This window comes from Petaurus breviceps, unplaced genomic scaffold (assembly GCF_028583685.1).
Source record: "Petaurus breviceps papuanus isolate PSGF00001 unplaced genomic scaffold, PetGlider_PUasm1.0 120, whole genome shotgun sequence".
Classification (NCBI taxonomy): domain Eukaryota; kingdom Metazoa; phylum Chordata; class Mammalia; order Diprotodontia; family Petauridae; genus Petaurus; species Petaurus breviceps.
Genome location: NW_027185627.1, coordinates 622,366 through 649,145, shown reverse-complemented (window position 1 = coordinate 649,145; position 26,780 = coordinate 622,366). Strand labels below are relative to the sequence as shown.

Below are 26,780 nucleotides of genomic sequence, written 5' to 3'. Positions count from 1 at the left end.
TATCTACTTTTGCATCCTGATTATGAGATAATTTTTCTTACCATTTCTCCCTCCCCATCCCATATATTCCTCTTCCTTCCATTTTTAAAAAATAGCATTGAGATATAACAAAACTACTCCCAGCTGTTGTCTTGGTAGACTCTCTCTTTGACCCCTGATGATGATAGGGTTTAGAAGGAACACATGTATCATCTCTCCATATTTGAATGTAAGCAGTTTATCCTTGTTTAGTCCTTTATCATTGTCCATTCCTGCTTACCCTTTTATGTTTCAATTTTCACTCCTGTGTTTGAACTTCAATGTTTCTATGCAGCCCTGGTCTTTTTTTTTTTTTAATCAGGAAGTCTTGGAAGTTCTGTTACATTAAAGGTCTGTTTTTTCCTTTCTAGAATTGTACTCATGTTGGATAAGTTATTCTGGGTAAGTCCATACTTTTTACCTTCTAGATTATTGTATTCCAAGCTCTCTATTTCTTTATTTTTATTATTTATTTTGTTTGACCCACTCATTCTTTAGGATTAAATTGTTTAATTTCCAATTAGTTTTTAGTGTGCCTTTCCCCGGCCCTTTATTGCATATAATTTTTATTGCATCATGATCTGAGAAGGATGCATTTAATATTTCTGCCTTGCTGCATAGAATTGTGAGGTTTTTATGCCCTAGAACATGGTCAGTTTTTGAGTATGTGGCATGAACCGCTGAGAAGAAAGTATATTCCTTTTTATCCCCATTCAGTTTTCTCCAGAGATCTATCATACCTATCCTCTCTAAAATCCTGTTCACCTCCTTAACTTCTTTCTTGTTTATTTTGAGGTTGGATTTATCAAGTTCAGAGAGGTGGAGATTAAGGTCTCCCACTAGTATAGTTTTGCTATCTATTTCTTCCTCTAATTCCTTTACCTTCTCCTCTAGGAATTTGGATGCTACACCACTTGGTGCATATATGTTAAGTAATGATATTGCTTCATTCTCCATGGTGCCTTTTAACAGGATATAGTTTCCTTCCTTATCTCTTTTAATTAGGTCAATTTTTGCTTTTGCTTTGTCTGAGATAAGGATTGCTACCCCTGCTTTTTTTACTTTAGCTGAGGTATGATATATTTAATTCCAACCTTTTACCTTTACCTTGTGTGTATCCCTCTGTTTCAGATGTGTTTCTTGTAAACAGCATATTGTAGGATTATGATTTCTAATCCATTCTGCTATCCATCTCCATTTTCAAGCTCTCTATTTCTTTATAGTTGTGGTTGCTATATCATGTGTGATCCTGACTGTGGCTCCTTGAATCCTTTCTTGCTGCTTGGAGTATTTTTTTCTTTGACCTAAAAACTCTGGATTTTGTCTATGATGTTCCTGGGAGTTTTCCTTTTGGGGTTTCTTTCAGGAATTAACTAATGGATTCCTTCTATTTCTTTTTTACTCTTTAGTTCTAAAAGATCCAGCATAGTTTTCTTTTAAGATTTCTTGAAATATGATGTCCAGGCTTATTTTTTTAGCCATGGAATTCAGATAGTTCAGTGGATCTCAGGCTTTTTTCTCCTGGATCTGTTTTCCTGGTCAGCTTTTCTTGCTGTAAGGAATCTTACATTTTTTCCCCATTTTTTTCAGTCTTTTGACTTTGTTTTACTATTTCTTGTTACGTCATGGAGTCATTGGCTTCTGTTTGGTCTATTATAATTTTCAGAGAGTTTTTTGCCTGGGATAGGTTTTGTACCTCTTGTCCTAAATTATTAATTTCTTTTCCAATCCTTTCTTCCATGGCTTTTGTTTCCTTTCCAATTTTTTCCTCAAGCTGTCTCATTTCGTTTATAAAAACATTTTTTAACTCTTTTAAAAACTCTTGCTTCCTCTCTTCTAGGAATTCTAGTTGAAATTTTGCCAAAGTTGTGTTTATGTGAGACTTTGCTTGTAAATGTTTTGGAGTCATTCTTTCTTACACTGATTATTTCCTTTTTTGTTATTTATTTTTAGTTTTCAACATTCATTTCCACAAGATTTTGAGTTACAAATTTTCTCCCTGTCTTTCTGTAACCCATCACCCCAACATAGCGATCCTACTGAATATCCCTTCCCCTAGTCTGCTCCCTATTATATCTTCCCCCAAGCCCCTTCTGACTTTCTAGTAGGGCAAGATGGATTTCTATACCCCAGTGCCTGTACATCTTATTTCCCAGTTGCATGTAAAAAAAAATAATTTTTTTAACATTTGATTTTAAGACTTTGACTTCCAGATTCTTTTCCTTCTTCCCTTGTCACCCCCCCCCCCAACTGGGAAGATAAGCAATTCAATATAGGTTGTGCATGTGGAGTTACGCAAAACATTTCCATTGTGAAAGACTAACTATATTACCCTCCATCCTATCCCACCCCCCACTTAGTCTATTTTCTACTTTGACCCTGTCCCTTTTCAAAAGTATGTGCTTCTAACTATCCTCCCCCCAATCTGCCCTCCCTTCTGTCATCCCCCCTCTTATCCTTTTCCCTGCTACTTTCCTGTAGGGTAAGATACCTAATTTAGTGTGTATGTTATTCCCTTTTGCCTTCCTGTTCTTCCCCTCCATTGTAACAGTTTTCTCTTGCCTCTTTTATATGATAATTTACCCTATTCTGTCTCTCTCTATCTCCTCTCATTATATTTCTCTCTCACCTCTTAATTTTATTTTTTAGATATCATCCCTTACTATTCAACTGATCCTGTGCCCTCTGGCAATGTATACATGTACACATATATACACACACTCACATATGTATTTATATGCCCATATACCCTCCTATATAAACATATATATGTATACATATACACACATATATGTATATATACATATATACACATGTATGTATGTATACATATATATACACACACATATATTCCCTTCAACTATCCTCATACTGAGAAAAGTCTCATGAGTTACAATTATCATTTTTCCATGTAGGAATGTAAATAGTTCAACTTTAATAAGTTCTTTGTGATTTCTTTTCCCTGTTTACCTTCTCATGCTTCTCTTGCTTCTTGTATTTGAATGTCAAATTTTTTATTCAACTCTGGTTTTTTCATCAAGAATGCTTGAAAGTTCTCTATTTCATTAAATGACCATATTTTCCCCTGAAACATTATACTCAGTTTTGCTCGGTAGGTGATTCTTGGTTTTAATCCTAGCTCCTTTGCCCTCCAGAATGTCATATTCCAAGCCCTTAGATTCCTTAATGTAGAAGCTGCTAGATCTTGTGTTATCCTGATTGTGTTTCCACAATATTCAAATTGTTTCTTTCTGACAGCTTCTAATATTTTCTCCTTGATCTGGGAACTTTGGAACCTGGCTATACTGTTCCTAGGAGTTTTCTTTTTGGGATCTTTTTTAAGAGGTGATCAGTGGATTCTTTCAACCTCTATTTTGCCCTCTGGTTCTAAAACATCAGGGCAATTTTCCTTGAAAATTTCTTGAAGGATGATGTCAGACCTCTGACAGCATTTGCGAAAATCCCCACAATTTGGAACACATCTCTTTCCACTCAGCAAAGAGCTCAAAACTCAAGTAATGGGCTGGCAAGATGAGCAAGCAGAAAAAGCACAATCAGACTATAGAATCCTTTTTTGGGGACAAAAAGGATCAAAACATGGAACCAGAAGAAGTCAAAACTCCTGCAACAAAAGTTTCCAAGAAAAATAAGAATTGGTTAAAGGCCATGGAGGAGCTCAAGAAGGATTTTGAAAATCAAGTAAGAGAAGTGGAGGAAAAATTGGGAAGAGAAATGAGAATGATGCAAGAAAATCATGAAAACCAAGTCAACAGCTCACTAAAGGAGACCAAAAAAAAAATACTGAAGAAAATAACATCTTAAAAAATAGACTAACTCAAATGGCAAAAGAAGCTGAAAAAGCCAGTGAGGAGAAGAATGCCTTAAAAAGCCAAATTGCCCAGATGGAAAAGGAATTTCAAAAACTCACTGAACAGAATAATTCCTTCAAAATTAGATTGCAGCAAATGGAAGCTAATGATTTCATGAGATATTAAGATACTATAAAACAGATCCAAACAAATGAAAAAAATAGAAGGCAATGTGAAATCTCTCATTGGAAAAACCACTGACCTGGAAAATAGTTGCAGGAGAAATAATTTAAAAATTATTGGACTATCTGAAAGCCATGATCAAAAAAAGAGCCTAGAAATCATCCTTCAAGAAACTCTCAAGGAAAATTGCCCTGATATTCTAGAACCAGAAGGCAAAATAGAAATTGAAAGAATTCATCTGTCACCTCTTGAAAAAGATCCCAAAAAGAAAACTCCTAGGAATATCATAGCCAAATTCCAGAGTTCCCAGGTCAAGGAGAAAATATTACAAGCAGCCAAGAAGAAACAATTTGAGTATTGTGGAAACACAGTCAGGATAACACAGGATCTGGCAGCTTCTACACTGAGGGATCAAAGGGCTTGGTATATGATATTCTGGAGGTCAAAGGAGCTAGGATTAAAACTTAGAATCACCTACCCAGCAAAACTGAGTATCATGTTTCAGGTGAAATTATGGTTATTCAATGAAATAGAGGACTTTCAAGCATTCTTGATGAAAAAAAAACCAGATCTGAACAGAAAATTTGACTTTCAAATACAAGAAGCATGAGAAGGTAAACAGGGAAAATAAGGAACTTATTAAAATTGAACTATTTACATTCCTACATGGTAAGACGATAATTGTAACTCATGAGACTTTTCTCAGTATGAGGATAGTTGAAGGGAATTTATATGTGTATGTATATATATGTGTGTATACTTACATATGTGTATGGCAAGAGAAAACTGTTACAGTGGAGGGGAAGAGCAGGAAGGTGAAAGGGAATAGGTCAACCTTACTTTCACTGAATTTGGCTTAAAGAGAAAATAATATAAAGACTCAGTTGGGTATCTTACCCTACAGGAAAGTAGGGGGGAAGGGGACAAGAGGGGAGGATGATAGAAGGGAGGGCAGATTGTAGTAAAGGGTAGTTAGAAGCACTCACTTTTGAAAAGGGACAGGGTCAAAGTAGAAAATAGAATAAGTGTGGGGGTGGGTGAGGAGGGAAGAAGGGAAAGAATATGGAAATCAAAGTTTTCAAAACAAATGTTAAAAAAATTGTTTTTTTTACATGCGGCTGGGAAATAAGATATACAGGCACTGGGGTATTAAAATCCATCTTGCCCTTCTAGAAAGTTAGAGGGGGAATGGGGGAGGATATAAGAGAGAGCAGATTGGGTGAAGGGGTATTCAGTAGGATCAGTATCTTGGGGTGGGGGGTAGGGGAAAGATGGGGAGAAGATTTGTAACTCAAAATCTTGTGGAAATGAATGTTGAAAACTAAAAATAAATATTAAAAAAGGAAAATAAAAAAGATAAAATTTATTCAAAGATGATATCTAGGCTCCTTTTTTGATAATGACCTTTAGGAAGTCCAGCAGTTCTTTTTTTTTTTTTTTTGGAGGGGGAAGACAGGGCAGTTGGAGTTAAGTAACTTGCCCAAGGTCACATGGTTGGTAAATGTTAAGTGTTTGAGGCCAGATTAGAACTCAGGTCCTCCTGACTTCAGGGCCAGTGCTCTATTCACTAGCCACCCCAAATCCAGTAATTCTTAAATCATCTCTCCTGGATCTATTTTCCAGGTCAGTTGTTTTTCCAGTGAGATATTTCACCTTGTCTTCTACTTTTTCATTTCATTTTATTTGATTGATTCTTGATATCCCATGGAGTCATTAGTTTCCATTTTCCCAATTCTGATTTTTAAGGAATTATTTTCTTCAGTGAGCTTTTGTACCACTATTTCCATTGGGCCAATTCTTCTTTTTAAGGAGTTGTTTTCCTCAGTGATTATTTTTTTTGTACATCATTCCCCATTTTTTGTGCTTCCTTTACTAAGATGTTGCTTTTTTTTAAAATAAATTTTTTGCATCTCCATTCATTTCCCAATTTTTTTTCTATCTCTTTTATTTAATTTTTAAAATCCTCTGAGCTCTTCCTGGAGTTCTTTTTAGGCCTGAGACCAATTCACATTTTCCTTTAGGCTTCACATGAAGACATTTTGACATTGTTGTCCCCTTCTGAGTTTGTGTTTTGATCTTTCCTGTCACCATAGTAACTTTTTATGGTCAGGATCCTTGTTTTTTGCTCATTTTTCTAGCCTATTTCATAACTTTTAAAGTTGGGCTCTGCTGCAGGAGTGTAGGGCACTCTGTCCTTAGCTTCTTGTGCTGGGGGTCTGGTGCTTGGCCACTGGGGCTTTAGGGGGCTTTAGGCCTCCCTGCTGGCCTTTTTTCACTTTGGCTTCCTGGGTCATTGGCCTGCTGTGCTGTGGCCTGCTGAGGCTTTCCTAGATGCTGCCTACACTGGATTGCACTCCCCCTTTACCTCTGATAGACCTTTCCTGCTGATCTTCTATGTTGTCTTGGGCTGGAAACTTACTTCAACACATCTTTTTGTTGGTTCTGCCACTCCAGAATTCATTAGGGGCATTATTTTATGATTGTTTGGGGATGAATTTGGGAGAGTTCAGGTGAGTTCCAGCCTTATTTTGCCTTCTTGGCTCTACCCTCGCCACCACCATGATTTTAACTCCTGCCTTTTTGTATTTACTTTATGGTAGATTTTTTCTCCTAGCCCCTCATTTTTATTGTGTATGTATTTGTTTTTCAAATGTATTTCTTTTAAGCAACAGATTGTGAGATTTTTGTCTCTGTATCCCATATGTTATTCTTTTTTTTATTGGATCATTTAATACGTTTGTGAGAATTAGGTTTATATTTTCCTTCATTTATCTCTAAATTTTTTTCCAAATTAAGATTTTTTTCCCCTATTCCTCCCCTGTAAAAATATTACTGTCTTTTCAGTTATTTTAGCTTAGTTTATTTTAAGGCAGCCTTATTCCTACCAACTTTCTTACCCTCACCCTCATGTTCTCCATTCCTCTCCTGTTTATTTCTTCTTTTCTTACTTTGGAATTTTGCTTCTTAGTTCCTTTTTCTTTCTTTTGATCTAGTTCTTTAATTCTCTCCTTTTTTCCTTCTCAGTTAAGTAGTCAAATGGAATTTTTTCCTCTCTTCCCCTTTAACTTGTTTTGCCTCCTTTTAAATGTTCATTTTTTGCACCTTTTTCTAAGAAGGATCTCTTTTCCTCCTTCTTTTCATTATTTACCTTTGCTCTCTTTCTATTCCAGACTTTTATTCATTATTTCATGAACTTATATTTCTTTAGTCCTTCTTTATCCTCTTATGGAATTTTTATCCCTATGGAATTAAACCTTTTGAGGTACTTATTTGATTTGGTATTAAGGTACTTATTTGATGAGGTACTTATATTGATCATCCAAATAGTTTCTGTTATGGCCTTGCAGATATTTCCCCTTGGCCACTTTTTCTCTTCTCAGTCTTAGAAATATCAATTGCTCTAGGTATTGCATGATAACAATAAGTGTGTCTTTCACTCTCTATTTCATTATTGGCTTTTGCCTTCTTCTTGGTTATATTTTTTCCATTTGTCTTGAAATCTCTTTTGAAGTCCATGCTCTCACTCTTCTTCACAGTATCAGTTCCCTCCAGGAGTTCTGATTCCCCTTTTCCTGAGGCAGGATAAATCATCTCTAAGCACCAAATTCTTGCAGATAATATTCATTGTAAAGTCCCCATCTCCTTTAATAGAATATCTCTCTTCTCTGGAAGCATTCATCAGTGGGACCCTGTCCCACCCCCTTCCCATCCCACCATTTTCAGTCCTTCCCTCTGCTTCCTCACCCATTCTTCTTGTAGGTTCTTTTTTTCTTGAGAGACTTCAGAAGTCATTTTCCCTTCTTTGTTAGCCTTTGACTTGATTTGGGTATACCATGTATTTCCCTGTATCTTTTTTCTCTCCTCTCCTCTCCCCTTTTATGCACTCTTTCATTCTATAATTTAGTTCCAGAAGAAACACATGTAGTACAGTGGAGTGTTGTGAAGTTTCGTCCATCAGATTTCAGGTCTGTTTTTCCACATCACTTCTATGTGACTTTGGTTTTTTGCCCTTCTCTCTTAACATGCATTAAGAAATCTCTTAATATCCTCTGTTGTTATTTTGTTTTTGGTTGTTGTCCTTAGTTGCTGTATTGTATTCCCTTCTCATATTTCTGTTGCTTAGAGTATTCGAGAAACAAAAAGTCTCTTCAGATTTTGTTTTCTCTTCAGGAATGTTTTGAGGAGGGGGGAGGGACAGAACCAAGGTGGTAGAATAAAGGCAGGTTCTCACCTGAGTCTTCCCAAGTTCCTCTTCAAACACCTTAAAAAATTATGCCTCTAAATGAACTCTGGAGTAGCAGAACCAAGAAAAGGATGGGTTAAAGTAATTTTCCAGCCCAAGATGACTCAGAAGGTCAGCAGGAAAGGTCTGCCTCATTGGGGTGAGATCGTAGCACAGTCCAGTGTGGGCTTGGGGTGGCTGCATTGGCAGTGGAGGCTCCTAGAGGCTCTCAGTCCACAGGTGGTAAGGAGATTACAGATTACAGGGACCCTTGCTACCACTAGGTAAAGGACTCTATTGCATTGCCCATATGTGGTTCTGGGTCACAGTCCCAGGGTGAGGAGGAGCTCTAGTATACTAGAGAGTGGGGCCACAGAGGAGTGGGAACTCTGATCATAGTTCTACACACTTCTAGGGTGGAAAACAGTGCTTGTGGTTGCTCACAGACTAAGGCACAAGCCAGGAGAGAAATTGAAAGAATCTACTGATCACCTTCTGAAAGAGATCCCCAAAATGAACACTTCCAGCAATATTCTAGCCAAATTCCAGAGCTCCCAGGTGAGGGAGAAAGCACTGCAAACAGCCAGCAATAAACAATTCAAATATCATAGTCACAGTCAGGATCACACAAGATTTAGCAGCTTCCATGTTAAAGGATTGTAGGGCTTGGAATATGATATTCTGGAAAGCAAAGGAGCTAGAATTACAACCAAGAACCACCTACCCAGTGAAACTGAGCATACTCCTTCAGGGGAAAAATGGATATTCAGTGAAATAGAGGACTTTTAAGCATACCTGATGAAAAGACCAGAGCTCAACAGAAAAAATCATTTTCAAATACAAGATTCAACAGAAGTATACAAATGTATATATTCAATAAGGTCCAACTGGTTACATTCCTACATGGGAAGATTATACTTGTAACTGCTAAGAATTTTATCATTATTAGGGAAGTTAGAAGGAATATATGCAGATAGCACATGGGTGTGAGTTGTTCTAAAAAAATATAATTAAGGGGTAAAAAGAGGGATGCACTAGGATGCACAATTATGTCACATAAAAGAGGTGCAAATAAGATTTTAGAGTAGAGGGGAAGATGATGGGGGTGGCAGACAATGCTTGAACCTTACTCTCAGCAGAGTTGCCTCAAAGAGGGAATAACATACATTCAGTTAGATATAGAAATTTATCTTGCCCTATAGGAAAGTAAGAGGGGAAGGGGATAAGGGAAGGGAGGAGCTGATAGAAGGGAGGGCAGATTGGGGGAGGTGGTAGTTAGAAAAATGTTTTGAAGGCCTCTTTTTATTGAATGACCTCTTTAAAAAAAATTATAGTTAGGCTTATGTAACCTTCAGCTGCATCTTGACCTCTTTTGCCTTTTGGAAGATATTATTCCATTCCTTTATCCATTTTCTGATTGGTGCAGAATAATCTTGTGATATTTGAATTTTTTTCCCTTTGTATTTGAAGGTTTTTCTCCTGGTCACTTGCATAATTTCTTTTTTTTTTTAATTTTAATTTTTTTGCTTTTTGGAGCGGAGAAGGTAGGGCAGTTGGAGTTAAGTGACTTGCCCAAGGTCACACGGCTAGTTTTTTGTGTTAAGTGTCAGAGGCTGGATTTCAACTCAGGTCCTCCTGACTCCAGGGCCAGTGCTCTATTCACTGCACCACCTAGCCGCCTCACTTGCATAATTTCTTGTTAGTGGGATTGTTAAATTTTACCTGTGTATGTATCTTGGAGTTTGTAACAGAAGTTTTTTTTTTTCCCACCCTAAAAACAAGAGTGGCACTTTTTTTTTTTTTTTACCATATTCAAAGGTTCTTGGTAGTTTTCTTCTATTATTTCTTGCATTATGGTGTTCAGGTGTTTTTGACTTGTCACATTCTTCTGGGAGACCTATAATCCTTCATTTATCTCTATAACCTTGTCTTTGAGATCAATGTTTTACTTGTGTGGGGCTCATGCTTTCTTTTAACGTTACTGCTTTTTGCTTCTCTTCTTCCAGATTGTTCTTCACTTCCATATATTTGCATGCCAAATCAGTTATCCTCTTTTTTTGTTTCTTTGGTGAGACTTATCATCATGGATTTAAGTTTTTCTATTCTGCCAATTATTTCTACTGTGTAGGCCATATATTCTGCTTTCACAGTTCTCATGTCTTTTAAATCATTCAGGAACATCATGCCTATGTATGTATGGAGAGGGTCATCACCAGTAGTTTGGCTACTTTGTGAAGAATTCTTTGGCCAAAGCAATCCATGAAACAAAGATACAAAATGCCCTCAAGCCTATGTAGCCCCCTTCTTCTTTGGCAATAATAGTGGTGGAAAAAAGGAGCAGAGGGTGCCAAGAATTGTAATTTTTTAGAACAGCTATAAACACTGGCATAACTATTGGTGTTTGCCCAATGACTGATTGGACATTTCTCTATTTTCCAACTCCTGATCTCACACCAGGGAACTTCAGCATACATATTGATATTCCATCAAACACTAACTTCCCATTTCTTCAACTTAACTCATTTCCTATGGCCTACTCCTCTTCCCTCCTCAGTTACACATAGAAATAACCGTATCCTTGATCTTACCCTCACCCACAAGTGACCCATTTCTGTGTTGATGACTGTGATGTATGCCAAGGAAAGGCAACTTCCCAAGGTTCAAATACCAGCAGAGGTGCTCTCCATTTTATTCAGTGACCAACCAAGAACAGAGAAGGTCAAAACATGACATCATTCCAAATACAGCATTTACTAAGTGTGATTAAATAATCTCCAAGTACTACCCCACCCCAGGACCTTCCAATCATTCAATCAATTACAAAGCCCCTGTTCTAAATACTACTCCACCCCTAGGCTGTACCTTCATTTAGTCCATCACAAAGCCCCTCTTCTCAAATGGAGAATAGTTTCCAATCATAAGTAAAGTACATTCATTTGTTCAATCACAGAACACAAAAAGGTCAAAAGTTCCCCACCCCTGGATCACAATTGAATCTACCCCAGGGTTACAACAAGTTTAAGCACAGCACTTAATACCCAAATGGAGGTCTTCATCTTGACAGGAGGCAAGTTCTCAGCAATCTTTGTTCCTGGGGAGACAAAGCTTAGCAAGGCCACAAGATACATAGCCAGTCTCTTCATTAATTCATCCTCTGTCTGCAGAACAGTCCTAGGACCCCTGAAAACATTAGCAAAACCCTGTCCCAGGATTTCTGTAAACATACAACAAGAAAATCCTTCTTCAGGGCTTCGGAACCAACAGAAAGGTTCCCAGACCCCTGCAACAACAGCACTGTCCTTCACCAGTGGACAGTATTCACTCTCTGTCTGCAGGACAGTCTCAGGAGCTCTTAACCAACAGCCAGGTTCCAGGACTTCTTCAACAACAGGACTGTCTTTCACCAGTGGACAAATCTGGCAAAACAACATCAAAACAGACAGACAAAGTACCAGCAAAACGGCCATGTCTCCTCAGTCCTTGGCAGCTCCGGGAACAGGTCTCAAAAGTCCAAGGCAATTCAAAGTGGCCCTCAGCAATCCTCTCAGTCTCTCTCTGCCTCCACAAGTGTGCTGCTTCCAAAAAGTTCTTCTGCCTTTCTCCTGTGTCTCTCCAAATCTACATCACCAGCTCCTCCCAGTTCAGGACTCTCTTTTCACGTCAACAAGTCCATACCACAGGTGGGATTAACAAGCTCTGGGTTTTAACACAATCAATTTGAAAACCAAGCCAATACAGGGGACTCTTTATATTCCATTAGTATCACAATGACCTCTGAATTTCCACTATCTGATCATAACATACTGTTATTCTGCCTCTCCCTTGCAACCCCAACCCCTATTCTTTGTCTTCACTGTGACCTCTAGTCTCTTGGCCCTCAGTTCTTTCCTAGACCATCACCCTTATGCTGGAAGTCTTCCTCTGTTCCCCATGTTGAACTCTAGGTGAACTAGTTCAGCTCTGATTTCCCTTGAGTCCTTTGACCCCTCATCCTATTATTGATCTTGCCCTGCCAAATGTGTCTCGATTTATTTCCATCAACTTCTGCCTTTGCACTACTACATGCTGCTGAATGAGCTAGAGCAAATGATCAAACTGTGTTGATCTATTCTAAATTTGTTATGTTTCTCAATTGTGTCCTCAGTATGGCAAGGCAATCGTTTTACACCTCCCTAATCAGTTCACTATCCTACTCACCACAGCAGCTTTTTCAAACCTTTTCATTCTTTCTTAAACCTCCCATGGCTGCCCCTCCCCCATCCTCTCTGCTGAGAATTTACCTCATATTTCACTGAAAATGAGGCCATTTGCCAAGAGCTCCGTCTTATCTCTTCTTCCTCATCTCATATCACTCAATGCCTTTTCCTACTATCTCCTTCACCTCTGTTTCATATAATGAGGTGGCACATCCCTCTATAGATGCTACCAGTCAGTCCTGTCTTCTCCAGCAGATTGCCCCTTTATCATCCCAACATCACTCACTGATCTTCAATTTCTCCAAGTCTACTGACTGCTTCTTTGCTGGCTACAAATATACCCAAATTTCCTCCATCCTCAAAAAACCCTCCTTTGACCCAATACAATTCCACTATCTGTCATTCTGTATCTTTCCTTCTGCTTATAGGTAACCCCTTTGAGAAACATATCTACAAAAGGTACCTTTACTTACCTTCCTCTTATTCTTTTAACTCTGTGCTGCCTGACTTCTGACCTCATCATTTTACTGACACTGTTTTCTCCAAAGACCGATGATCTTGTTATTGCTAAATCTAATGTCCTTTTCTCAGTTCTCATCCTTCTTGACCTTTCTATAGCCTTTGTCTCTACTTATCACCCTCTTCTCCTTGATATTTCTTCTCTCTGAATTTTCACACAGTTTTGCTCTCTTGGGTCATTGGCTATTGTGTTTCACAACTCTTAACAATCTGACAATATGGTCATATGTTAGTGTTTAAAAGATGACCTTTGGTTTCACAGAGAAGCTTGGAGACACTAAAAAAATGGAAAGAAATATAGGAAAATTTATATGAACTGATACAAAATGAAGTTCTTAATAACCAGGAAAAATAATATACAAAAAGAAACAGAACAATGAAAATATCAGTCTCCTTTGCTGGGTCTTCATATAGGTCAGGGCCATTAACTGTTGGTGTCCCATTGTGTTCATCCTGGGCCTTTTTCCCTTCTCCCTCAATACAATTTCACTTGGTGATCTCATCAGTTTCCATGGTTTCAGCTGTCATCTCTATGTAGTCTCATATCTGCAGCTGCCTAATGGATATCTCAAACTGGATGTCCTGTGGACATCTTAAACTCAACCCTTTCAAAATGGAATCATCTTTTCCCCCAAGCCCTCCCTTAGTAATTTCACTCTTACTGAGGAAGGAATTCCCCAGTAATAGAAACTGAGTATCCTCCCAGTCATCCACAGTGTTATACTGGGCTCTTTATTTGCTCTCCCGTTCCACAGACAATCAGTTTTCAAGTTTCATCAATTTCATCTTCATAATCTCTCTTGTATATGCCACCCCCCCCCCCAACCTTCTGTGAGTGTCACCTCACTGATGCAGGCCCTTATAAACTCACTCCTGGACTACTGCAACAGTCTGCTGGTTTGTCTCCTTACTCCAGTGCATCCTCTAACTGTCAAAGTGATCTTCCTAAAGGGCAGGCCTGAACATTCAGCAAACTGGTGGCTCTCTATCACCTTCAGTATCAGATATAAAGTTCTTCATAACCTTCATAACCCCTCTTACCTTCACAAGTTTCTTACATATTACTCCCCTCCACATACTCTATGATCCAGTAACACGGGCCTCCTGGCTACTCCTAGCATGACATTCCATGTCCCAGCACTAGGCATTTTCATTGGCTGTCTCCCATGACTGGCATTCTTTCCCTTCTTATTTCTCCTAACTGCCTAACTTAAATCCCCCCTTCAACAAGTAGCCTTTCCCAAATCTCTTGTTGTTAGTGCCTTGCTGATTACTTCAGTTTTTCCTGTATATATATATATATATATATATATACCATTTCCCTCATTAGACTGTGAAACCTGGGATTTGTTTTTGCTCTTTTTGGGTTTAGAGCCTGGCACATAGTAGTGGCTAAATAAATGCCTATTGACTGATTGACATACTATTGGAGAAACTGAATTGTATCAATTGTGACATTCTTTCTATTAATGAAACCATAAGAAAAAAGGAAGATGAGGCTACCTGAAAGGATGATCACATATTCTCCTTGGAGAAGCAAATAAGAGAACTGGAGAAATTAGTTTGTGAAGTGGTAAAGAAAGTTTACAAAGAACTCAAGAAAAGATTAAGACTAAACTTGCATAATTTGATACTTTGGGATTTCAGTGCAAAGGTAGGAATTGTAATGCCAAGCAAAGGCAACTTCCCAAGGTTCAAAATACCAGCATAGCTGCTCTCCATTTTATTCAGTGACAAATTAAGAACAGAGAAAATCAAAATATAGCATAATTCAAAATACAGCATTCACCAAGTGTAATACAATAATTTCCAAGTACTTCTCCACCCCTGGACATGACATTCATTTAGTCAATCACAAAATCCCTCTTCTAAGTACTACTCCACCCCTAGGCAGTACATTCATTTAGTCAATCACGAAGCCCCTCTTCTCAAATGGAGATTAGTTTCCAATCATAAGCAAAATACATTCATTTGGTCATTCACAGAGCACAAAAAAAGTCAAAAATTTCCCACCCTTGGATCACAACTGAATAGGCCATCTACCCCAGAGTTACAATAAGCTTAAGCACAGCATTTAATACCCAAAGAGAGGTCTTTTCTTCATCTTGACCCGAGGCAAGTTCTCAGCAATCTTTGTTCCTGGGGAGACAAAGCTTAGCTAGGCCACAAGATACAATTGCCAGTGTCCTCATTAATTCATTCTCTGTCTGCAGAACTGTCCTAGGACCCCTGAAAACATTAGCAAAACCCTCTTCCAGGATTTCTGTAAACATACAACAAGAAAATCCTTCTTCAGGGCTTCTGAACCAACAGCAAGGTTCCAGGACCTCTGCAACAACAGGACTGTCCTTCACCAGTGGACGAATCTGGCAAAACAACATCAAAACAGACAAAGTACCAGCAAAACAGCCATGTCTCCTCAGTCCTTGGCAGCTCTGGGTGGCAACTCTCAGAAGTCCTGGGAAGTTCGAACTGGCCCTCAGCAATTCTCTCAGTCTCTCTCTCTGCCTCCACGATTCTGCTTCCAAAAAATTCTTCTGCTTCTTTCTCTGCTTGTGTCTCTCTAAATTCACGTCACCAGCTCCTCCCAGTTCATCCCTCTCCTTTCATGCCAATAAGTCCATCCCACAAGTGGGATTTACAAGCTCTGGGTTTTAACACAATCAATCTGAAAACCAAGCCAATACAGGGGGATCTTTAAATTCCATTAATATTACATTCCACCCCTCCAGGATCCTTGGCCTTACAATCTCAATCTAAATCGCCATGGATCCTGGAACAAATAGAGGCACTATGCTTTGTAATCCTTGCCGACTATGCCATAATGCCATGCACATAAGCTTTCCAGAACTGCTACTGTGAACAGCTTTTTTTTAAGGTTCTGATTACTCAGTATAGTGGTCACTCTATTCCATAACAAAAGCAAAACATCCATGGAAAATCAAGGTACAGCATAATTCAAAATACAGCATTCACCATATTTCAACTTATCACAGAAAATCACAATATAACATCCACAACATAGTCTCAAAGTAAAATAGTCACTCTTAAGTTAATTCAATCAGTCACATATCAGTAGTATCAAAGTACACAGTCAAAGTCTTCAACTCTTGGGGCAAAGTCTTGATTAACTCAATCAGTCACTAATCGTAATAATAGTCACAGCACTCAAAGTACAATCAGTCACTTATTCAGCAAAGTCTTACTAAGTATCATACACAAAACCCTCCACACCTTAGGTCACTAGTAAACTATAATTCCATAATTACTCCGTACCCAAAGGAGAGGTCTTTTCTTCATCTTGACTTGGGGCCTGTTCTCAGATTCCCTGGATCCCCTTCCACGGTCTCAGATTCTACCTGGGTTCAATGGCAGACAGCTCCCTGTTCCTTGACCAGCTCTCTGGGCAGGTCCTGCTCCACACTGGCATTTACAGGCTCTGGTCCATGTCAGAATCTCCACCATTTCTGCTCCAAGGAATGAATTCAAGGCTCAACCAAGCCACAAACAAACAAAGTCTCAGCATCCTGGTCATGCTTTAGTCACCTGGGCTCCTGGCTCCTGGGCTCCTGGCAAGTGGTCATCCAGACTCTGTTTGAACACCTCCAAGGAGGGTGAACCCACTACCTCTTGAGGCAGTGCATTCTACTTATGGACAACCTTGTTAGGAATTTTTTCTTGACATCACACCTAAATTCGCCTCTTTGAGATTTCCACATAGTTCTACCCTCTGGGGTCAGTCAGAACTAATCCAATCCTTACTTTTCAATGCAACAGCCTTTCTTTACACTCAAAGACAGTTATCATATCCCTTCGGAGTCTAGTCTTCTTTTTTAAGGCTAAACATGCCCGATTATTTTAATTAATCAGCATATGTCATGGACTTAAGGCTCTTTACTATGCTGGTTGCTCTCTGGACATTCTCCAGCTTGTCAACATCCTTCTTAAACAATGGTACCCAGAACAGTATTCCAGATGAGGCCTAATGAGGGCAGAGCTTAGTGGACCTGTTACTTCCCTAGTCTTGTCCCTTATTGCAGCCCAGGATTGTATTAGCTTTTTTGACTGAATCCACTAAAATCTCCAGATCTTTTTCAGAATTATTATCTATCTATCTATCAGTGTCTCTCCCATTTTATACTTGTGAATTCAGTTTGGGGTGGGGGTGGGGTGGGATATCCAGGTGTAAAACTTCACATTTATTCCTATTGAATTTCATCTTACTAGATTCTGTCCAGTGTCAGATGCTTTTGGATCCTGAGTCTGGCATGTATTATCTATCCCTCCCAGCTTTGTGTCTTCAGGACTGCATATCATCCATGCTTCTATACAAATTAGTGATAAAAATGTTAAAAGCAAAGGACCATGGGGCGGCTAGGTGGCACAGTGAATAGAACACCGGGCCTGGAGTCAGGAGGTCCTGATTTCAAATCTGGCCTCAGACATTTAACACAAAAACTAGCCGTGTGACCTTGGGCAAGTCACTTAACCTCAATTGCCTTCCAAAAAGCAAAACAAAACAAAAAAATCAAAGGACCAAGTACAGATCCCTGGGGCACTATAACAGATATCTGTCATTGCTGACACTGAACCATTAACAAATACTTTTTGAGTACAGGTTACGGGTTTCTCATAGGGCATCAGGCATATTCTTTTTTTTTTTTTTTTGCTTTTTGGAGGGGCAAGTGGGGTTAAGGGACTTGCCCAAGGTCACACAGCTATTTTTTGTGTTAAGTGTCTGAGGCCGGATCTGAACCCAGGTCCTCCTGACTCCAGGGCTGGTGCTCTATTCACTGCACCACCTAGCCGCCCCATCCGGCATATTCTTAAGACTCTTTTGAGCTCTTATCCAGTCTTGGCATTGATGGTAGTTCAGTTCATGTTCTCTTGCTTTGAATCTGACTATCCAGGATGCTTAGACCTTTGGAATATACCTCTCCAGCCCTTAATTAAGGGTCTGGAAGTCTTAGGCTAGGTTAGTAATTTCCCCTAAGATTGCCCAGCTCAGTCATTCAGTTCAATCCAATTCAATTCAGTTCAGCCAACTTTTATTAAGTACGTTCAGTGTGAAAGGCACTCTGCTAGGTGCTGGAAATACAAAGTTATGTACATGATTGACCTGGGTCCTGTTCTCAAAGAGCTTACAATCTCATGGGGGTAGGGGAGCATTTGGTAAAATACACAAATAGCCATCATACAAGGGAGAGTGAGATAAGTACAAAGAAGAAGTCTGGGCAAAATATAAATTTGAGAAGGGAGAAAACATTTTCACCTTGGGATATGCAGGGAATGCTTCACAGACATGTAGCATCTGAGTTGGGCCTTCTAGGAAGGGAAGCATTCCAACAGATGAAGTTGAAGGAGAGTTCATTCCAGATATGAGGTGTGGGGTGAACAAATGTATGGAGATGGGAGACATAGTAGTCCAATTAAGTTAGAATGCAAATATGTGTGAAGGGAAGTAACATGAGATAAGCCTTGTCAGATAGGATGGAACAATATACATGACCTTATGTGCCAAGGTCAGGAAATTGTATTTTATTTAATATGCATTGGGGAACTAGTAAAGGTTTTTGAACAGAGGAGTGATATGATCATAGTAATGAATTAGAAAGATTATTTAGGCAGGAGTATGAAGCATGGAAGATTGATAGATTGGGGGCAGGAAGATAAATTAGGAGGCTATCACATTTTTCTAGGTGACAGGAGATGAGAGTTAAACTAGGTTGTTTCCAGTGGAAATAGAGAGGAGAGAACAGAAGTATCAGGGCTTAGTTCCTGATTGTGTGTTGGATAAGGGCAGCTAGGATACACAGTGGATAGAGTGCAGGGTCTAGAGTCAGGAGGAATCTTTTTGAGTTCAAATCTGGCCTCAGACACTTATTAGCTGTGTGACCCCAAGCAAGTTACTTAACTGTTCACCTCAGTTTCCTCATCTCTAAAATGAGCTGGAGTCAGAAATGGCAAACTACTCCAGCATCTTTGCCAAGAAAACCCTCAAAAGGGGTCACAGAGTTGGACACAACAAAAAAGCAACAACAAGAATGTTTGATAAGTTTATGAGCCTAGAAAATTGCAAATATGGTGGTGCCATTAACAGAAATGAAGAAGTTAGGAGAAGTGTTCTATTTGGGCAGAATATGATGTCTTCAGTTTAAGAAATACTGAGTTTAAGATGCCATCAAGACATTCAGGGGGAAATCCATTAGGTAGCTAGAAAGAGAGGATTTTGAGAAGAATTTGAAAGTTGAGATAAAGATTTGAAGTCATTTGCATAAAATGATGATTAAACTGTAGGGAGCTGATGAGATGACCAAGAGAGTGAAGAGGGATTAGAACAGAGTTTACAATCTGATATTACTTTCCTTGATAGCTAGCAGTTCTGAACAAGCTTCAAGGCTTGAAAGAGGGTAAGGCCCAGCAAGATTATACAGAGAAGGTATAGTGAGAAAGGGGGGAGAAAAATCTGATGTCAAAGAGGATTAGGACAGAAAAAAACCATTTAGTGATAAGGAGATTATGAGTGATGCTGGAGAGAGTGGTTTCATTAGGAAAGTGAAAATGAAAACCAGATAGCAAGGGGTTCAGTAGTGAGTGTGGGTGTTGAGTAAGGAAGGCAGTAAAAGTGCACTCCCTTTTCTCTAGCAGTTTGGCAGTGAAGGGATACAAGAAGGACAGGACAGGAGCTTGAGGAGGTGGCAAATGAAGGGAAGACCGTAAGGAGCTTATTTAATCCCTATTGCACCAGGTTTTTGTGAGGAAAATGCTTTGAAACTTTAAAGTTCTATATAAATGAGTCCTTATTCATTGTTATCATTATTGTAGGCTGAGACAAAAGATACAGAGCAGGATAGAGTGAAGATGTATGAAAAAGATGATGGACAAGGTGACAGGAGATATGATATTTAAGGTTAAAAATGCAGGAATGACCTGAGAATAAAGTGAAGTAGAAGTATTGGGAGGACAGTGAAAGATGGGAAAATGGAAGAGGGAAGTTGAGGGATGTCTGTGGGGGGAAAGTTTGAGTTGGAGGTAGGATTGAGCACTTCAGGAAAGAAGAGAAGGTTTGTGCAACATCCACAGTAAGAGATGAAAGGGTTGCCATGCAAAAATGCTGGTTATTTTTGGGACTGCTCCCCCTAGACTAACTGGCTCATTTTTGTAAAAGTCCCTCCTCACTCTACCAGACAGCAAATGAAATTCTTCCCTACATAGACCTCAAACAAAGCCTTACCTTCCTTCACTGCCTCTTTATAATCTTTTATGCTGTGGCTCTTGGAAAGGTCACTTTCTCCTTTTGCCCTGTTTTTTTTTAAACTGGTTTGCCTAAAATATATGGATTGTCTAGATGAAATAGTCTCTTCTGTTTGTGCCCTACAGAGGACTAGGGCTCTGGCCTGTGACTTGGGTGGGCTTTCATACAGTTCACTGCATATCCTTTCCTCCCAGACTAATCTTTTCTTCTTTTATCCTGTGCCCCACCTTGTGACTTTGCCCTAGCTTCCAATCTAATGATTAAACTGATAGAAAGATCTTAAGGTTTTTCATTTATGGAGAGAATATTTATTACCAAAGGCATTGCTTATCTTTTTTTGCTTCCAGATACAGGATCTAACTGCTTCCCTGTCTCAGGGTGGGGAGTCAGCCCAGGTTTGGCAGAGGAGATAAAGAGGCTCAATAAAGACAAGTTAGAAACAGGAAGATATATGGGTAGAAAGAGGTAAACACACAGGGGTACAATCAGATTGACAGAATGGGGTTGGGGACACCTCAGACATGAAGCTGAGATTTAGAGTTAGTATCAGAGAACCCTAAGACGATTTTGTTATGTAAGTCTAGAAGATACTGAGATCATAATAGTCTGGAGTTCTCCTTGAGCTCCTTTTGTATCTGGAGATCCTCTAGTAAGTGGTATCTTACCAGGTGAAATAGGCATCAGGAGGGGAGGAGAACCTTAGAAAAGGGGTCCAGAAAACCCCCAGAAATAAAAGAGGGAGAGATGGGCTGGACGTGGCTGGTTCCTGGAAAACAAAACTAAGAGATGAGTGAGTGAAGCAGCCCAGTGAAGTCAAGCAAAGCTCCCTTTACCCATTAACGAGAACTCTGGATAAAGAAATAGAAGATTTTTTAGAAGTTCTCTCACTGTAACTTTCTGTTTCTCCATTGTTTTACCAAAACCTTTAGAAAATGTCGTAAGACTGTGTATGTTTTCCTAGGCCCAGGAAATGAGCACCACAGAGATGCCACTTTTTACTTTCTGAAAAGGCAAGAGATAAAGAGGAATAGGGGTTGAAGACAGTATGGTGGATGGAAGACAGCTGGCTTATTAGCCCCTGGGGCCTTTAGGAAAGAAGGAGGATGGCAGCCAAATGAAAAATATCCCACCCTGCACCTTGAGAGAGGAAAGAAGGGAGGAGTGGCAAGGAGAAACTGATTCTAGGGATGGGGTCGGGCTTTGGGATGACAAATCTGATTGCTTTCCCATTCTGTTATTCTAGCCCCACCAAGCCATACAGACCCATCCTCTCCCAGATAGAGAATTTAAACAATAAACAATCACTCAACTATATATAATTTCCTGTGAAAATAATTTTACTGAAGACAACAATGCACAATCAAGATTGACTTCTCATGTCTCCTAAGAAATAGATCTGAAAATGGCTTCATGGTAGGGCCCTCCCCATCTTAACCAGCTCTGTGGCCCAAACTTCAGTAGTCACCTTACCAAACTAGCTTCACTTAATTCCCAGGGATCCTTAGGATGGAAGGGATCAGAACCATCTACCTCTTCTGCTGTTTGCCCCAAATGAAATGATGTCTCCTCTACGACACAAATCCTAAAGTGGCCCATTAGCCCATATGGTAGGTCTCTAGAAGCCAGGCTTTGCCTCTTAGTGCCACAATATTCTTTGAGTTATTCCCAGAGAGAGGCTGTAGTAAGGTTGAGTCCAGGGAAAGAAGTCCAGAGTTTTGGGGAAAGAGGGGAGTTTGTGGTGGTATGGGACCTGGAGGGAGGTGGGGTAGGAATCACTGGGAGAAGAGGAAGGGATTATGTTACTGTGAGACTGTAGGGGATATTGAGTGAGCTCTTGAGGTATTTAATTTCCCTCCTCAGGCTGAAGTAGCCATTTTTTTTTATAGGGACAAACCAATTAGATCCCTAAGAGTACAGGGGTATCACCCTTTCTTCTCAGAGGCTCCATACTAAGACTTTTCATCTTCCTAAAGTTCTGTGCTTGGCTAAGGATGGCATCAACATGCCCAGATATGACCTAATAGCTGACCTTCCTCAATACCTCAGTGCCTCTCCTTGGAGTGTTGTTTTTTTTGGGGGGGGGGCAAAGGGGCGAGGGGTGGCAAAGATTCATCAGGCTGCTCCTCAGATCACTACCTCAGACATTTGGGTTGGATGGTGTAGAGGCCCCTTCCCTAACCACTGAGAAGTGAAGGGGCTGCAGAGAAAGGGAATTCTTCACTTGGCAGGTTTCTTAGAGACTGATCCTTCCTCCCAAATCAGGTGCATGGATAGAGTTAGGGGGCTCCTGGTGACCTCCAGGATCTTTCATTTATGGGAAGAATAGTTATCACAAGCCAAAGGATGCCCTTGATTTCATGTTCTTTCCTGAAGTGATGAGTGCTCCAAATCCATGTTGGTGGGCAAAGGCATAGGCTGAACGTCGGGAGCTTGTGCGTCTCAATCTCATCTGGGCTGGGGGTGGTACTGGATTCTTCATACATTCACGGATCTTATTGAGAACCTAGAGTACAAGAGCAATGGGAGAAAGGCAGGAAAGAGAGGTGTCTTTCATGAGTAAAGGGGCTCACAGGCAGCATGAAGCCCTAATTGGGCCTCAACGGCAGCAAAGACCAGTTGGACAGACACAGGTAACAGTGAAAAATGAATCACAGGTTACAGGTGTCAGGAATTGTGATACAATGAAAAGAACAACAGATTTATAGTCAGAGGACACAAGTTCAAATACTTCTCTTTAGAACTTGTGTGACACATGCCTTGCACTTAATGATTTTTGATTGCTTGATTATTAAGTCACTTAATCCCTCTGGGCTTCAGTTTTCTCATCTGTGAAATGAGGGGGTTGTATCAGATGATCCCAAAGGTCCCTTCCATATCTAAGTCTATGATCCTATGATTATAAAATGTTAGGGATCACCTAGTCCAATCCATTTGTTTTACGGATGAGGCCCAGAAAGGGGAACTGACTTGCCATGATGAGTTAGAAGCAGAGTCAGGATTTGAAGTCAGAACCACTGACTTCCCAATGCAATGCTCTTAAAGTACTATGACCATAGTTATGGGGACTCGTGGGCTTTGGTGGACACAGGTTACAGTCACAGAGGAAAAAGCTGTATGAGGACACAGCCCACAGAGAGACAAAGATTGAGAAGAGATGGGCCTCAGGAAAGCATGAGCACCAGAGGCCACAAAGACATGGGAAACACAATGTTTTCCCTGGTCTTCAAACCAGGCAACTTTCCCTGGGCTGTCCTTTTCGAGGCCCAAGGAGGCCAGGTGTTCCAGGTTATGCTGCCTCATTCAACCAGAGGTTCAGCTCTAGGGTGTTAGAATCTGAATCTATCTCTGAGAGGGAGTTGGGTATATGAGGAAGGAGAAGGGGTGCCTTGAAAACTCAAACCTCTACAGTACAATGGGGCCTATATGCCAACATATGCTCCTATTCTAGAGTCAGTCTGGGCTTCTCATTATGAAAAATCAGAAAACAAACAAAAACCCAACCCTGTGACTTTTGCCTGAGGGCCCTACCACATTCTGGAGAACCAAAGTGCCTGCTGGGCAGTGGATAAAAGGCCTGACCTTTATGGGATGAAGGCCTGGCAAAGAAAATGGGCATGTGGAGTACCAATGTATCTGTCACCTCCCTACCTTTTTTTTTTGGCTTACCTTTTCAACTTTGGTGGGTTGAAACTCTGTCCGGAGGAATCTGTATGTGATCATGGGCAGCACACAAAGGGCCACAGTGAGAAGCACTGTTAGCCACACCCGAGGTAGGACCAGGCTGGTCCGAGCTGTGCCTGTAAACCAGGGTGCGCACACACACACACACACACACACACACACACACACACACACACACACATACACATATGAGAGCCTGGATCAAAGTGCTTGGGAAGGGAGGGTAGAAGTTGAGGACAGAGAATATACTGATCGTGGCGTAGTGACAATACTCAGTGGCAGGGCAGGGAATGACTATTCTGTGGGATATAAGATGGAGACAAACACTCTTGAGGTTTCCTTCAGATCATAAATTCAGTTGAATTATCTGTATACTCATAAACCCACCATGAGCACCAATGGTTGTCTTTGTCTTGCCTGTCAAAAGTGCAAAAGAGAAGACAGGGGGACTTGAGGATGGGAAATTTCTTCATTGAAGGGAGGAAGAACCCAGGAGCATCAGCAATGAAAATAAAGGTGACACAACATGACTATTATGGATGTTTTGCATAACCACATATGTATAATCTATATGAATTGCTTGCCTTCTCAATGAGGGGGGTAGGGATGGAGGGAGAGAATTTGCAGCTCAAAGTTTTAAAAATGAATTTTAGAAATTGTTTTTACATATAACTGGGGAAAATAAATATATTTTAAAAGCCAAATAAACTACAACAAAAGCCTGTTTAAAAAAAATAAAGGCGATAAAGAGGTCAGGCTCTTGCAGAAGACTAGAATGAGGAAAATGAGTTAGTGAAAAGGAGCAAAAAGAAACAAAGACCAAGTGTTTACATTCCATTGAGCACCAGGGATGATTCAGGTCTTAACTCTTTTTTTTGCCTTTTGGAGGCAATTGGGGTTAAGTAACTTGCCCAAGGTTACATGGCTTGCGTGCGTGTGTGTGTGCATGTGTGTGTGTGTGACTGGAACCAAACTCCTGATTCTGGGTTCTTCGGCCTAGCCGCCCCCTTTAGGTCTTAACTCTTGAGAAGCTTAATAACTCTTTAACTGTCCTCACTGATGGAAAAGGCAGTAGCTGAATATGTAGTATGAAGAAGGAAAATTGATGGGTGGTTTTGGTGCTTAGTTGTGATCCTTACAATGTCAAAAGATCTAAAGGAAGGCTTTCATCATGAGTAGACAGACCCCTGTAGAGGATTTCTGGGCAGACATGCAAGAGACACAGGATTGTGATCTGCATCTACAGACCGCACCAATGAGATCTCAAGTACTGTGAAGTAACTTTCTTCATGTTTGCTATTTTCACCCCTCCATCTCATCTTTAGAAAACCTCGGAAAGGAATGGCATACTGCATTCCTTTCTACATGGAGATTCAGAGGAGGAAAAACTGATCAGAAGCAACAGAAATAATAAACTGGCCAGTCTCTAGGGCAGGGCTTCTTAAACTTTTCCCACCTGCAACCCCTTTTCCTTTAGGCAGCATTAGATGAGGTTGCATGGGTTGAGGGCACGCGCAGTGCAAAGTGCTTTGTGTTCAGAACCAAGGCTGCAGTGAAGTTGCCTGGATGCAACTTGGCAAGTGCTCCCAGAAATACCTCTGAGTTTGATTTTTAATTAATTTTTGGTTGTTGGTGTTCAGAAACCTTTTATTGCTACCACAGTTTAAGAAGCACTGCTCTGGGGGCCATGGGAGAAAAGGAACAAGAGCTGGCCCAGGATTCAGAGCTATTTTCAGGGGGGTTATAGTACAAAGAGACCCTACAGCTCAAGGGGTAGGGTGAATTAGCTTTGAGTCCCTCTCCTTCCCTATGAGACCCCTTTATTTGACCTAAGGCCTGTCCCAAGCCCCATCCTGAGCTCTACCCAGGCTCACCCATGAATGTGAAGGTGTGAGGGAAGAGCAGACACAGGCCATCACTGTAAAGGAGGAACATGAGGCTGAAGTATAAGGTCAGGCTGCCCCAAATGGAGAACTGGTTCACAGCTGTCCAGTAGGCTGTCTCCAGGCCCACCTGAAAATCATCCACCTGAGGGTCAGCTCCTTTCCTTCCCTTGCCAGCCCCCTGCCCCATCAATCTCCCCTCAGCTGACACCTTTCCTCCTCCCTCCCTTCCACCTCCCCTCCACACCTGCACAGTCACCAACACGAGCAGCGAGGTCTGCACCATCAGGGCAAAAGACTGGTAGTCAGAGATGTCCTTCCCATTGCTTTGCACTGAGTTGTAAGTAGACCCGTAGGTGATGAAGAACAACACAAAGGAGCTGTAGATGCCATGCAATATACACTTCACAAATTCCTTCTTGTTGAAGTAGAGGTTGTGTTGGCCTGGTTCATACAGCTCTGGGAATCGGAGGCTCCACAAGTCATTCACATCCTGGAAGCATGGGTTTGGAGCCATGAAGGTAGGAAAACCATCTTCTAAGGGTCTTTCCTGCTCACCTTCCAGGGCTGAAGAGAGGTTCTCCTCCCCTCCCAACTAAGATGTATTCCCACCTTCATCAATATTACCACCTAGGGATCTACCTCCCTAGAGCTGAAGGCTCCTTCAAATCATGTTTTCACCAAGCCCTGTGCCCTCAGGTCATACTGAAGTTCAAAGTAGAGTAAGGGGATTCCAGAATAGGAAAGGGTGGCAATGGAGGTGGGATACCCTCAGGTCCACAGGTCACTTCAGTTTTGCATTCATCTCTCTGGATGAAGCAATGTGGTCTTAGTAGCTTGAGTGTCCTCTGCCCCAGAGTCAGAACTCTGGGTGTTAGCCTGAAGTCCTCTAATCACTAGTTAAGTGTTCTTGGACAAATCCCTTCACCTCTAGATCCTCAGTTTCATAACTCTAAGATAAAGATAATCATTCCTCCTTTTCTTACATATCTCAGAGGGTTGTTCCACAGATCA

The 26,780-nt window shown here is 40.5% G+C and overlaps 2 protein-coding genes across 2 annotated transcripts in view; both read right to left on the bottom strand.

Annotated features, from left to right (window-relative positions):
• Positions 1-26,780, bottom strand: part of RUSC2 (RUN and SH3 domain containing 2) — a 445,432-nt gene that overhangs the window by 94,108 nt on the left and 324,544 nt on the right. The gene's annotated exons all lie outside the window — the stretch shown is intronic.
• Positions 22,532-26,780, bottom strand: part of LOC138162689 (phospholipid-transporting ATPase FetA-like) — a 144,052-nt gene continuing 139,803 nt past the window's right edge. The window contains exons 26-29 of the mRNA XM_069090062.1: positions 26,014-26,259; positions 25,758-25,896; positions 23,869-23,999; positions 22,532-22,705 (exon numbers count right to left, since the gene is read on the bottom strand). Of these exons, the coding sequence (XP_068946163.1) occupies positions 22,532-22,705; positions 23,869-23,999; positions 25,758-25,896; positions 26,014-26,259 (690 nt within the window). The remainder of the gene's footprint in view (positions 22,706-23,868; positions 24,000-25,757; positions 25,897-26,013; positions 26,260-26,780) is intronic.